The sequence below is a fragment of the Equus caballus genome, chromosome 31 (genome assembly GCF_041296265.1).
Source record: "Equus caballus isolate H_3958 breed thoroughbred chromosome 31, TB-T2T, whole genome shotgun sequence".
NCBI classification, from domain to species: Eukaryota; Metazoa; Chordata; class Mammalia; order Perissodactyla; family Equidae; genus Equus; species Equus caballus.
In genome coordinates, this window is record NC_091714.1 from 1456894 (window position 1) to 1470291 (window position 13398).

At 46.2% G+C, this 13398-nt stretch overlaps 1 protein-coding gene across 3 annotated transcripts in view; it reads left to right on the forward strand.

Moving 5' to 3' along the window:
* Nucleotides 1-662: 662 nt before the first annotated feature.
* THBS2 (thrombospondin 2) overlaps nt 663-13398 on the forward strand; it is a 32638-nt gene continuing 19902 nt past the window's right edge. Inside the window, exons 1-6 of one of the 3 annotated variants that reach the window (XM_070256116.1) lie at nt 663-1052; nt 4014-4088; nt 5637-6193; nt 7626-7710; nt 10742-10938; nt 12908-13048. In XM_070256116.1, the coding sequence (XP_070112217.1) occupies nt 4037-4088; nt 5637-6193; nt 7626-7710; nt 10742-10938; nt 12908-13048 (1032 nt within the window). In that variant the 5' untranslated portion in view covers nt 663-1052; nt 4014-4036. Of the gene's footprint in view, nt 1053-4013; nt 4089-5636; nt 6194-7625; nt 7711-10741; nt 10939-12907; nt 13049-13398 lie in introns of those variants that run through there. The other 2 variants (XM_070256117.1, NM_001163117.2) reach the window with 2 other exon arrangements.

The following is a 13398-nucleotide window of genomic DNA, read 5'->3' on the forward strand; positions in this document are numbered from 1 at the left end:
CCACATCTCCTCTTCTGTCCACCATCCACCCTGGCCTCGGGCGATGTCTCACCTCCTCCTCCCTCTGTCCACTTTCTCCTCCACCCTCTGTCCACCTCCCCAGATGTGTGAGTTCTGGGGAGAGGCAGGGAGGCTGACTGTTGCCGCTATTTTTACTTCTCGAGTCTTTATTCTGCACAACCTATGCATCAGACTGCCCCACTAATTGAGCCTATGGAAGCTGATTATAGGTTGTTCATGCCATTGGGAAAATGAGTGCCAAATGGACTTGGCCTTGTGCTGGGTGTCCGCAGGGAGAGGCCATCCTAGGGAGCCCAGACCGAGCACATGAACTGGGATTTGGATGAAAATAATTCTCTCCATCCTATTTCTCCATCATCTAATGGCATAAATGAAATGTATTGACTTCCTTTACATTAAATATCATTTATTTTGTACATGGTAAATTAATTCATCCATATAATAACTCCATTACTATACAGACTCATTATTTCCACCCCGTTATTCTTTTGTGTCTCATTGATTGTTACTTATTTGGTTTAGAAAGACCACTCTCACTTTGGATAATGTGAAACATATTTAAAGCATAGAACTCACATTCTTTCTCTTAAGCAAAAAGGGGAGTTCCAGCCAATCTTGCTGGTTTTATTTATAGCATTTTCTTTTCTAAGAGAGGACAGGAAAAGTGAGTGCCTGCCTCCATCTCCTCTGGCTCCTCCTCTGTGGTCCCCCCGCTGGAGAGGCTGGAGCCAGCAGGGGCGGCGTCAGCGCGAGGGGCTGGATGTGGACCCCTGTGCCAGGTGCTCAGAGCAAATGCGCGATCAGAGGAGGAATTGTGTCATTGCTTCGAGGGAATGAATTAAACGTGCTTCCTCCTGTGTCTGATTGACAGCCCCACACAGCGAGGAGCGGTATAAAGGAGCGGCTGCTGCCTGGAGGCCAGTGCTCGCCTGCAGAGCCGGCAGAGTCTCCCCAGAGCCAGAGACCTCGTCCTCCCTGGTCGCGATTCCCAGCTTGAAATCAGCCATCGTGACAGCTTTTTCACCTACCAGGCAAGAACTTTCTTTTCTTTAATTTACTAAATCATTTCATTGTACTTTAAAGTTCAGAAAAGACTGTTTAGATTTCTAACAGGGGAGAAGGATAATGCAAAACAGATCTATAATTTAAGGTGGGGGGTATGTCTCTGACTGCCCAAAACAGCATCGTGTCTTCACATTGCACTCGTCCTACTTAATTGAAGAACGGCTGAGGCAGCAGCGAGGAAATCCGTTTCAGCATGTTAATTGCAGGGCTATGCTAGGACCTCCCTCGGTGTTTGCGCCAGTCAGGGTTCTTGTTATTTTTATGAATGTACCTGCCTGGGAACTGGGGCAAAGGCTTACGTTTTCAGCCACTGAATAACAAGTTTCCACATTAAAGTTTGGTTTTGAGCAGGGACCATGAGGAAGGAATTAGAAAAAAAATTTTCCCGAGAATGTGAAAAAATCATCTGAGAAATTATAGAGACTCCAATTCTAAACATGGTTTATAGCTAAAAAGTACTTTTGAACATTATTTATGAATAATATATAATAAACCTATGAAAAATGCTGTGACTGCCATAGAATATAACTGTTCTTAAAAGTTTGGGGATAATTTGCATATGAAAAGAAAGCTGATGATTAGCATGACTTCTCCTAAAAGGAAGTCAGGTTTGTTGCCAGGGGATGGGGAGGCTGAGGGCAGTCTGAGGAGGACAGAAACTAATCAAGTCACTCTTGATGGAGGTAAGGAGATAGCCCTCAGCAAAGTTATTTTCTGCTTTGATTGCAGAAATAAAAAGAGTTCTACAAGACCTTTATAAGTTCTAATGACATTCTGTTGCAGAAAGTCTTTGGAAAAGAATATAACCATAAACATACACTATAAATATGTGAAAGTAGACTACATGTTAATGGGAGGGCGTGTGTCCGTGTATCTGTAGAATGTATTATATGATATGATACGTAGTAAGTACTACAGTCTAATAACATTATATCCGTTGTATGTATTATATGAATCACACGCAACAAGTATTGCAGTCTAGCAACATTGTATCCCTAATGTGTATTGCACGATGTGATATGTAATAGGTATTGCAGCCTAATGATATCGATGATGTAAGGCTGTAGCAACCATGCCAGCGATTCCCGATCCTGCTGTTTTCTTTTTTGTTGTCCCGATCCTATGAGATAAGGTGGGACCCTCACGTTCAGGTGACAAGTGGCAGAGCACTGATACTCTGTGACATTCTACTGTTGCAGAAATCAGAGGATTTGATTTTGTTAGAGACAGAGTTCAATTTACTCTGTTTAAGCTCATACTCAGGAGGCTGAGCATCTAGAACTTTGATATTAATATTTTGGACAGAGGTCACCTTTGCCAGAGGCAGCCATCACCCGCTGTCTGTAGGGGACAGACGGGACACATCTGGTGGATGGTGAAAAGACACAGGGAAAGCACTCCAGATGTGCTCACCCACCGTTTATTTTAAGGCCACTTATGGAGTGCTTACTGAGTGCCAAGTGCTATTCTGTCACAAGCGTTTCCTCCTGGAATGTAATCTTCTTAGGAATCCTATTAACAGCATCCTTACTATCAGTCCTGCACTGGAAGGTCATGGAGCAACGATTCTCGATGCACGGCCATATGTAGTGTGTTAACAAATACCTGTGTGGTCGCAGTGCTAAGTGAGGCCTTAGGAATATTCACTTGCTTAATTTATTTCTCATAATAACACTATGAGGTGGATATTTTAAACAACTATTTTTCATTCTACAGATGAGGACACTGAGACATGGAGAGGTTAGCTAAGCTGCCCTAGGTTGCACAGCTGGTGCCTGAGGGAGCGCAGCTTTGAGTCTGGCTGGTCTGGGGCTTGTCTGCTGTGCCCAGCTGCCTCTGCAACGTACTACTTGACAACAACCAAGCTCCTGGGCATGTCTGTGGGTCGATCGTGTAGGGCAGGAGTCTGGACTCCAGAGGGAGCCTGAGGGTCCTGCGAGGCACTCCCTTCCTCTGGGGAATGTGTCTGCTGCCTCCTAGGAAGATTCAAGTCCCAGTGACCAAATATTTCTGCAGACGGAGACTTCACGGATTTCTTCAACTCTGAGAAGTCAGCCACCGTTGGCATCCTAAAGAGGGGGAGAATGAGGGTCTCAGTTTTGGCTTTGACTCACAGCAGCATGCGGCCTGTTGCTGGGTGGGGCCTCGGTGCCCCACATGCTCATTCAGGAGATGAGGAAGCTGAGACCAAGGGGACGCACCAAGGTGGAGCAGGGGTTAAAAGTGGAGCGGGCTTCTAGCCAGGTCTCCTGACTTCTGGTCCAGCGTCTGCTGAACCGTGCCAATTGAAAATCCCCAAGAATGGAAAAACAGGCCTGCAGGAAAATAGAAAAGCAGAGCAAAAATGATTACTAAGTAAAATGCTATGATTTTCTGGTTATAGACACCAAATCAAGTTTATTTCTAAGCCATTTATACAGTTATTACTTATTCTATTTAAGTTACAGCACAGCTTTTTTTTTCTTGGCTATTTACACAAAATGCCTCCATGGATTATTTTCACTATGCTAATATTTTTCTAAACTCAGACTTCCTGGGTTTAAGTCCTGGCTACCCCTCTCCTCAGCAGCATTGGTCTGAGTGAGCACTTAACTTTTCCCATCCTCTATTTGTCCATCTGTAAAATGGGGGTGATAATAATAGCATTTATCTCCTGGGTCATTATAAGGATTAAGTGATATGAATATGTAAACTGTGATTAGCACAGTGCTTGTCAACAAATACTACTCCAATAAATACTAACTATACTTAAAAGATTCCCATTTGAGAAGCAAATTTCATATCTAGATTTTACTTCCTATAAATCCATTTGTTTCTGATTTTTATACACAAACTGTTTGTAATGGGTCATGTGAGTAAAAATTTCAGTCTACACTAAGAGTTGCAGCTGTGTGTTCATAACTGACAAGAGTCTGATTTACCCACAGGGCATCAGCGGCAGAGGGGCGGGATGCTGTGGACGCTGCTCCTGCTGGCTCTGTGGGCCTCGTCCAGCACTCAAGGTGAGTATGGGCCACACCTCCCGTTATCTGCACTTCTAGGATGTGGCTAAAGGATGAGGGGCAGACAAAACAAAGTTTGTGGTTGGCATGTCTAACCTGTTAGAACTTTCTTAACCTCATTTTAAATAAATATTTATTTACTTTTGAGTCCATAGAATATGAAATGATTTATTTTTGGAAAATCCAGGTATTAGATAAAAACATCTTTCCACCTAGAGATCCGACATTTTGCTGAGCACATTTTAGGCTTTTTTCCATATGCTATATCTACAACACCAGGAGGATTTGGTGTTTTATAACTTATTTTCTTCCCATCTTTTTCCTACTTAAAAACATATCATAAATATTTTCCCATGTGCTTATTTTCTTACAACATGATTTTTAATGACTGTATAATATTTCATCAGGAGACAAACCTTAATTTTTTTAGACCAATTCTCATTTACATTATTACTTTATTTCCACTGGTACAAAGGATCTCACAAAGAATACTGCTGTGAATAAATCTTTATCAGCATTCGTGATCACATCTTTAGGATAAATTCCAAATGTAAAATTGTGAGTCAAAGGTTTTAGTTATTTGAAGGAATTTTGATATTTCAAAATAGTTCTACTGAAGGTGGAACGATTCAGACTTCAATCAGAACACAGTATTCTAATGTTTTAATTTGCCAATATTAGATGAAAAGTTACACTTTGCTTAAAACTTCTGTTCACCAAAGTTTCAAATTATTTAAAATGTTACAATTTTGGTGAGGTGCGATAACTGTTTTTAGCAGTAGTTTAAACGGTGACTCAAAACCTTTCAATTATAGGCTTGAGACCCATCGTTGAATCAGATCCTTGCCTGTAGCGTGAATTACAAGTGGAAGAATGAATTTCTACCAAAAAAAAAGACGGATATGATCATCGTTTATTTAAACCCGATGATCTCAATTAAAAAGAGCAAATAATTCAATTGCATCCTGAAAATGCATCAATAGCAAGGCTAAAGACCAGTTTCTTTTGTAGGATATTTTTCTGGGCAGTTGAATGGTAGAGAGAGGGTTGCACTTAAGCCTTGATATGGCGTGGGAGAACAGGATAGAGCAGGCAGCCTCAGAGTCCTGGTCTGGGACAAAATGTGGAGCAGGTGCTGGTGTGTAACTCTGGGCATGCTTCCTTCCTTGAGAAAGTCTTGCTGTGGAAAGTGTCAGCTGCTCTAAACAAAGTGCTCAGTGACGTGGTTGGTTTACCTTCTGCCGCACGCTCCCTGACCAGTCAAGGATGGACGCTAGCCCTGTGGACCAGCAGCTGCTTCAGGGACCACACTTTGAGTAACAGCACAGGGAGCGAGGAGAGCAGTTTCACATAAAATACAGCATTAGCGCCCCCCCCCCCCGCCCCCACCGCCCCGTGAAAGAGAAAGGAAATAATGGAACATTGAGTGGCCCCATTAATTTGCTCGCACATAAAGTCACGGGTGGCCACTCTGAGTATGAGATCGCCTCTCCCGGCTGCTGTTTGCCCTGCTTGCTGGTAACGTCCCTGCTCTGTTCCCTTGGGCAGCTGGTGACCAGGACGAGGACTCTACCTTCGACCTTTTCAGCGTCAGCAACATAAACCGGAAGACCATCGGGGCCAAGCAGTTCCGGGGGCCTGACCCCAGCGTGCCAGCCTATCGTTTCGTCCGGTTTGACTATATTCCACCGGTGAGTGCAGATTATCTCAGCAAGATGGCCAAGATCATGCGGCAAAAAGAGGGCTTCTTCCTCATGGCCACCCTGAAGCAGGACCGCAAGTCCAGGGGTACGCTCCTGGCTCTGGAGGGCCCCGGCCCCTCCCAGAGGCAGTTTGAGATCGTCTCCAACGGCCCAGCGGACACCCTGGACCTCACCTACTGGATAGATGGCGCCCAGCACGTCATCTCCCTGGAGGACGTGGGCCTTGCTGACTCCCAGTGGAAGAACATCACCGTGCAGGTGACAGGCGAGACCTACAGCTTGTACGTGGGCTGTGACCTGATCGACAGCTTCACTCTGGACGAGCCCTTCTATGAGCAGCTGAAAACGGAAAAGAGCAGGATGTACGTGGCCAAAGGCTCTGTTCGAGAGAGTCACTTCAGGGTACGTACGGCAGCATCAGGGCTGAGTGCAAGAAGAAGCTTTGCTGAGAAGTGACCATGGGTATCTCTTAATGTAATGCTTGTGTTGGAGTAGGTCAGGTTTGGCCTTGGAGAAGAACACCACTCAGGCACACACATGTAGACTTGCACACATAAACCACACATGCACACTCACATGTGTACAGGCACACACAGACACACACACACGTGCACTCACGCATATGCACACAACACACACTCATGTACATAAATGCCATGCATACACACATGCGTGCTCATGCATCCGCACACAAACGCTACCCACGTGTGCACACATTTACACAATGCACACAGATGCATACTCATGCTCACACACTTGCACACAATAACGCTCACACACATGCATACACACAAACACTATACGCATTTGTGTACTCACTCACATATATGACACCACACATGTGCACACACACAACACACACACCTTTTTAAGCTGGGAATGAGTGGGGTAAGTTGTGGCAGGTGTACTTTTGTACCTGCACAGATGGTCATTGATTTCCAGGTTGACAATTGATTTGATTATCAAAGAATCAACCTGATTCAAATGTTTCTGGTAACCCCAGATCACTTCAGTATGTGGAAACCACTCCCAAATTCCAGTTTTAGTCTGAAGTGTTAGGAGACCAAATTAGCAACTATGCTTTCTAAGGAAAGAGCTTTTGATTTATGAGAGAATGTTCCATGTTCATCTCAGTTGAAATACTTTGGAAGAGGGTTTTTCCAAAACTGCAAGCTTTTAGAACCTGCAATGGCGGTCAGTACCCGGCTATCTTCCAGGTGTGTGCGTATTCTTTGGAAATAAACATGTTTAAACTCAGTTATTTGAGTAAAGGGCCTAGAGATGCTTAACTAGTTATTGAATTAATCTTGAGAGGTGATCCCATGACTGTTTATGGTTGACTTGGCCCCTAATGTATCGTGCATTGATCATGCACAGTGTGGAAGGCAGACTTATCTTACAGACCTATTGTCTACACCTGAGATTGGACCAGTGGATGTTTCCAAGACCTTTAGGCAAATACAAGAACACTAGCAATCATCAGCCTCCCCTGCAAAGAAAGAACAGGCTAGAACAGTGATCTGAGCATGTTCAGACGAGAAAATTTACCATGTGTCTTCGGGCCAACTTCCTTCTTCTCTGTGCGACACTTTCTTCTCCTTATGTAAACTCCCATTGTCAATGTCATGCTTAAATACGAAATTTCAAAAGTAACCTATACAGGATAACCCAGTACGAAGAAATTTCAAACTTGCTGAGTATAAAAGCGTCAAAAAAAAACCAAACCCATTCTCACTGTTTTAAAATTACATCTTGTATGTTTAAAATGTCATTTAGCGTGACATTAGATTCAGTGTTTATTCATTGCTCTATTTCTCTCCTGTGTACATTACAGGGTTTGCTGCAGAACGTCTACTTGGGTTTTGAAAATTCTGTGGAAGATATTCTAAGCAAGAAAGGTTGTCAGCAAAACCAGGGAGGTAGGTGTGCTTTGAACAACTTATTTCATATTTTATTTCCTATCTCAGATGGATTTCTACTACGATGTGTGTGTGTGTGTGTGTGAATGTGGGCTGGAGGAAATTTAAGTGAAAATATTTGATTAAAGTGCCTTCACTGTCTTTGAGTGAGATGGCTGGCCAACTTAGACATGTTAACATCTGAAAATGCTAACTTGCTTAAAAGAATAATTTTGAATATTTTTTAATAATTCAAAATAATCCATTGGCATTTTAGCAAGATTTTAAATATATGAAAATTTTCCAGTCTATTAATGTGTGAAGGTCATCTTAATAAGCTAATACTACAGACACTTGTCAAACTTGGACTATGGAAGTTTTCTGACAGTATTCGTGGCTGTTGACACAGTCTTATTATGAAAATCTACCCTATTTGAATCATTGGCAGATAATCCCATATTGTCTGTTAATTGCATTTTTAATTTACATCCAACCATAATGTGCCAACATTTTCTTGAGTGTTTAATTTATGAAGGTCACTATATCGGGCTCTTTAAATGCAATATGTCATTGAATCTTCAAAACACCTTTGAGGTGGGCATGTTCATTTTCTTCATTTTACACATAGAGAATCTGAGGGGCAAGGAGGTGCCACTAACTGTCAGGTATAACCACCTGTGAGCAGTGAAGCTGGCTACCTAGCTGGTTTTACAGTCTCCAAAGAAAAGGCTCTTATCTGTTACATGAGTCCATTTTGTGACTTATTTTCATTAAGACCACTTCTTCATGTCATCTGTAAATTATGACAAATATTAATTGTTCTTTTGCGGGTCGACATGCCAACCGTACGTAGGATTTAATGTCTGTAATGCGCAATTGTGGCTGTGCCATCCCGCACCCGAGCCCAGAACAGGAGCTTTGGTCTGACCGCTCAGACGCCCTGGGTCCCTGAGGATGTGGCGTCCCAAGTGGTGAGCCAGCCGCTCTGTGCCTCAGCTTCTACCCTGGCAGGAGCTGCGGGCTGAGTTCTGTATCTTTCCATCTAAGGCTGTCCACCTTTCAATCTGTACATCTTTCGAATGTTCGACAAAGTACAAGGCAGGAAAAGGAATTCAGACAGTGATTTTGGGCAGGACTGTGGAGGGAGGACAGACTTTTCATGCTTCCTGCCACTGTCCTCAGTTCCAAACGGCTCCTTTGCTGCAGCCACTGCAGCTCAGGACCACATCTTGTTCTGTCTCTGCAGCTCCGGCTGGAATGACAAGTACCAGTCCTTTTGAGTGAAGTCGTGGTCTTTTTGGGGGAGGAGTGATTTAAAAAGCAAAAAGTTCTATAAAGGCTAAGACAGTAAACTGACACTCGACTCTAATCCTGCCTGGAAGGTTCAGCAGGACACAGAGGGAGAAGGTGCCTGGGCTGCTGCCTGATGGGGGACAGCCTTGCTCGTCCTTGAATAAAAGCTGAGTGTTCTCTCAGCAGTGTCTCCGCTGGGCAGGCTCATCGCTGTGACAGAGAAAAGGAAAGGGAGACAGTTTACCCTACACAGAAGGAGGATGGAAATTGCCTTAACCCCAGTCCCAGTCAGGCTATAACCTGAACACCACGGTACCCTATTGTGCCTTTTATCAGAAGGGTGAGCGATATGGTAATTCAGGGGCACTTGTCCTGAGTAACTCCTCAGGGTCCGTCTTCACTCAGGCTGCTGTGGATTTCTGGCTACTTTTTGTCGCTGCAGATATTTTCAATCTGATATCTGTGAGTGATGAATGTGTGCATGATTATATGACCACGTCTGGCCGCAGGCCCAGAGAGGGTGAGGGAAGCTCCTAAGATCAATGTGAATTACAACACAGATTTATAACCAAGCAATAAAAACTCAATGATAAGATGCCGACAGAATTATAGCATTTACAAGTCATAACTCCATGATGGAATGACTAAGTGAAATAAGGCATTTTAACCCTGTGACAGTCCCCACAGAGGAAGCCGGGCTGGGCTATGGATGAACGAGACGCATCCTGCCTGGGGCCCTGGGCCACGCCAGTCTGAGCCGCCCAGCTCTGTCCGAGGATGGCGCCTGTTTCTGGCCTTCCCAGATCAGTTTTGTAATGTGTGTCATAACCATATATGTCCCATGGATGAGGACTTCAGAGGGCTTGCATGATTCCTGGGGCAGGAGAAGAGAATCCCTAGGATGGGACAATGTGGGAGTCCGTCCTCGCCTGCAGGGGATTCCATGAGGCTGGCGGAGGAAGGATGTCAATGTAGAAAAAAGGAAGGTGAAGTCTCTATGAAATTACATATTTAGCACGAGGACAGTTGAATCTGCCTTAATGCAGAACAAACAGCCTAAAGAAAAGATTTAGGATGGAAAAATGGGACAAACAGAGAGTTGAGAGGGGTCGTCAGGATTTACGGAGAACACGTGGCTGAAAAACAGATTTAGAGCCAGGAATCAAAACAAGGAACTGCCAGAAAGACAGGAAACTTACCTCTAATCGGTTTGGATAAGACGCATGATGCAAAATTCCATCACTAGTGCAGACAAACGTGTGGGTCTAATGTTTTTGAATTTTTCTGTTGCTAAGCTAAACTTCTGCTTTGGGCTTTAATTTTTTAAATTTATCTCTTTATTTATTTATTTATTTTTTGAGGAAGATTGGCCCTGAGATAACATCCGTGCCCATCTTCCTCTGTTTTGTGTGTGGGATGCCACCACAGCGTGGTTTGAAGAGCAATGTATATGTCCACACCCCGGATCCGAACCCAAGGGCAGAAGCAGAGCAAGCATATTACCCACTGTGCCACCAGGCAGGCCTCCTGGGCTGTTAAGAAGGCGTGTATAGGAAGCAGGACAGAGTCCTTTTTGAAAAGCATGGCAGTAGTTGGGAACCATGGCCATCAGCCCTTCCCGTGGGTTTCGGGTGCGATGGAGCATTTGGCCGCTGCAGGAACAAGTGACAGTCTCACCCAGGTGCTGGCTCACGATTCTGGCCACACTATGGCAGCACCAGCCCTGCTCACTGTTCTCGATGTCCCCCCCCCCGCTTAGCGGAAGCCAACGCCATCAACGAAAACACAGACACGCTGCACCTGAGCCCCCAGATCAACACGGAGTACGTGGGCCAGAGCTCGGAGAAGAGGCCCGAGGTGTGTGAGCGCTCCTGCGAGGAGCTGGGCAGCATGATCAACGAGCTGTCGGGGCTGCATGTCATCGTGAACCAGCTGCACGAGAACCTGCGCAAAGTGGTGAGTGCCCGGGCGGCAGGGCCGGGAGGTTGGGCCGACCCCCTACGGCCCCGTGTCCTCCGCCGCTAACCCCTGTCTGGTCCACAAACACGCTGGACCCATGTAAAAACCCACTGTTGACAGGGGCTGGTCGTGGCAGGTTCTCCAGGGATGTTTGGTTAAGATGCAGTGTGGCTAGAGGACTGCTGGGTGGGGCAGGAGGGGGATTCTGAGTGAAAATATGGTCACAGGCGACATATTCTCCAAAAGGAATTCTTCACTTGGGGAAATTCATCTCCTCTGTGAGTAAAACATACATGGAGGGGGACACTCACTTAAAGGATGGAGTGTGGTGAAGAACGGTCACAGAGGTTTGAGAAGTGTGTCCCTGAGGATGTGAGGAAATCATAGCCTCATCTTCACACCACGTCAAAGGGGAGAAGGAAGTGTCTGAAAGGCTTTAGGATGTGTGGGTTAGGGCTTAGAAAGGGTTGCCCGCAGTGACCAGTTGTCTCAGCCGTGTTGTCCCGTGATATCCCCACGCTGAGAACACGCCTGGTCCAAAGTGACCGTAGCTTGTGCCCCAGGGATGTGAAGGAAGTGATGCCACAGAGGCAGGGGGACAGAGGTAGGGGGGTGGGCAGGACAGCAGAGGGAAGGAGGTCTCCAGCCTGGGGTCTCCTGTCCTCGAGGTGCTGCAGACAGATGCTCAGAGTGGGGTACTCCTGACTCCCCATCACTGCCGCCTCCACCCTTTGCTCCACAGCAACAGGCCCTGAACTGAGCTCTGATTCTGGTCCAGGACGCGGTGAGACCAGCACAATTTCCATGCCGTGGGGAGGTAGAAGGAACGGGTACAGCAAGGGCAACTCTTGTCAAAGGCCAGGCACTGGCTCAGGAAGCACCCAAGATGGAGGACCCCTTCTGGAATCTTCCTCTGCGTATTGGCGTTAGGGCAGGATGGGGAGCGGGGGTTACGACGGTCTCCCCCACCCAGCGCTCATTGAATCCCCACAGTGTGCAGGGGAGAAATGAAGAATTCTAAGACATGTTAGCAGCGTGCTCTGCTTTGTGGGCAATCTTCATAAATGGTGGGGGTTTCTTCCTGAGAGTTGCGTTAGGGGCATCATCTTTAGGTCCACAGTACATCAGGACACACTTCCTCCTCCTGGCTGAAGTGCTGATGGCGGGTCACAGGGTCGTCCTGGAGAGAACCAGAAAGGAGAGGATGGGGCAGGAGAAAATGAGCCTTCGCCCGGCAGCTTCTCACACTCAAACTGAGAGTTCAGGACAAATTTACTTAACTTGGAGTCAGGGATTAAGGAAATTTGTGAACTCTCTGAAATTGCACAAAAAAAATCAGGACAGGTGTGCTTCTGTGCATTTTGTGCAGGAGAGAGAGAATTCAGATCTTCCCTCTGATTCTCAAAAGGCCTATGGCTCCCAGATTAGACGTCTCCACTTAGGGGAAATGCACCCACGTAATTATGTCTGTTTGTGCCTGCCGTTGTGTTATCAGAGCACGTCTGTTGTATTTGGAAGTATGGACGAATTCAGGAATGGAAAGCTAGTTTTCAGTTGCAGTTGGCGGAGAGGGGCCTCCTTCTCCCGTCCAGCTCCAGCAGGTGGCTTCGTCTACAGAGGCATGGCGGCCTCAGTGATAGAACCGACTGAGCAGACAGGAGAGGCAGCGAGCTTTTAGAATAGATGTCAATTTGGTGCTTACAAGTGAGGGGGCAGCAGTGGAAAATCGATGTAAACCATGCAGTCTGTTTGGCTAAGATCTCGGTGATACAAATCTACTTAGGGTTGAATATGTCATCCTTTACGGGGCTGTACCATCCCGGGCGGGGTGGCCCCACACACCTGCTGGTTTCCACTCTTGACTCGAGAGCTCTGTAATTAGGGAGGACCGTTCTTTCGCATCCTAGAGCATGATGGACCTGATTGTGTTCCTATCTATACTTAAATCTTTCCCTCCATTTTCCAGTCGAATGATAACCAGTTTCTCTGGGAGCTCATTGGCGGCCCTCCGAAGACGAGGAACATGTCGGCTTGCTGGCAGGACGGCCGGTTCTTTTCGGAAAATGAAACCTGGGTGGTGGACAGCTGCACCAAGTGTACCTGCAAGGTGAGACCCAGGAGCGCTGTTCTCTCGGGGGGTGGGGGCCGGAAGGCAACGTGCAGGGGGCCAGTCATCCCTCAGCCGCCACTTAACTCTCAGTGTGTCATGATGGCTCGGAGATGGGTGGTGTTCCCTGGTTCACTGTAAAGCGTGTGGAGATGGAGGGAATGAGGAGAAGAGCCGTGGAAGTGGAGGTGACTGTCCGTAAGGCTGGAACCAAACTCATCGCTTTGCACATAAAGAGACCAAAACCCAGAGAGGTGAAGTGACTTGGCCAGCGTCACCAGGTCGTCAGAGCTGGCCGGCTATCCCTCCAGACTGTGTTTAACTCCATTCTATTCTGCGAGGGCCTTGAG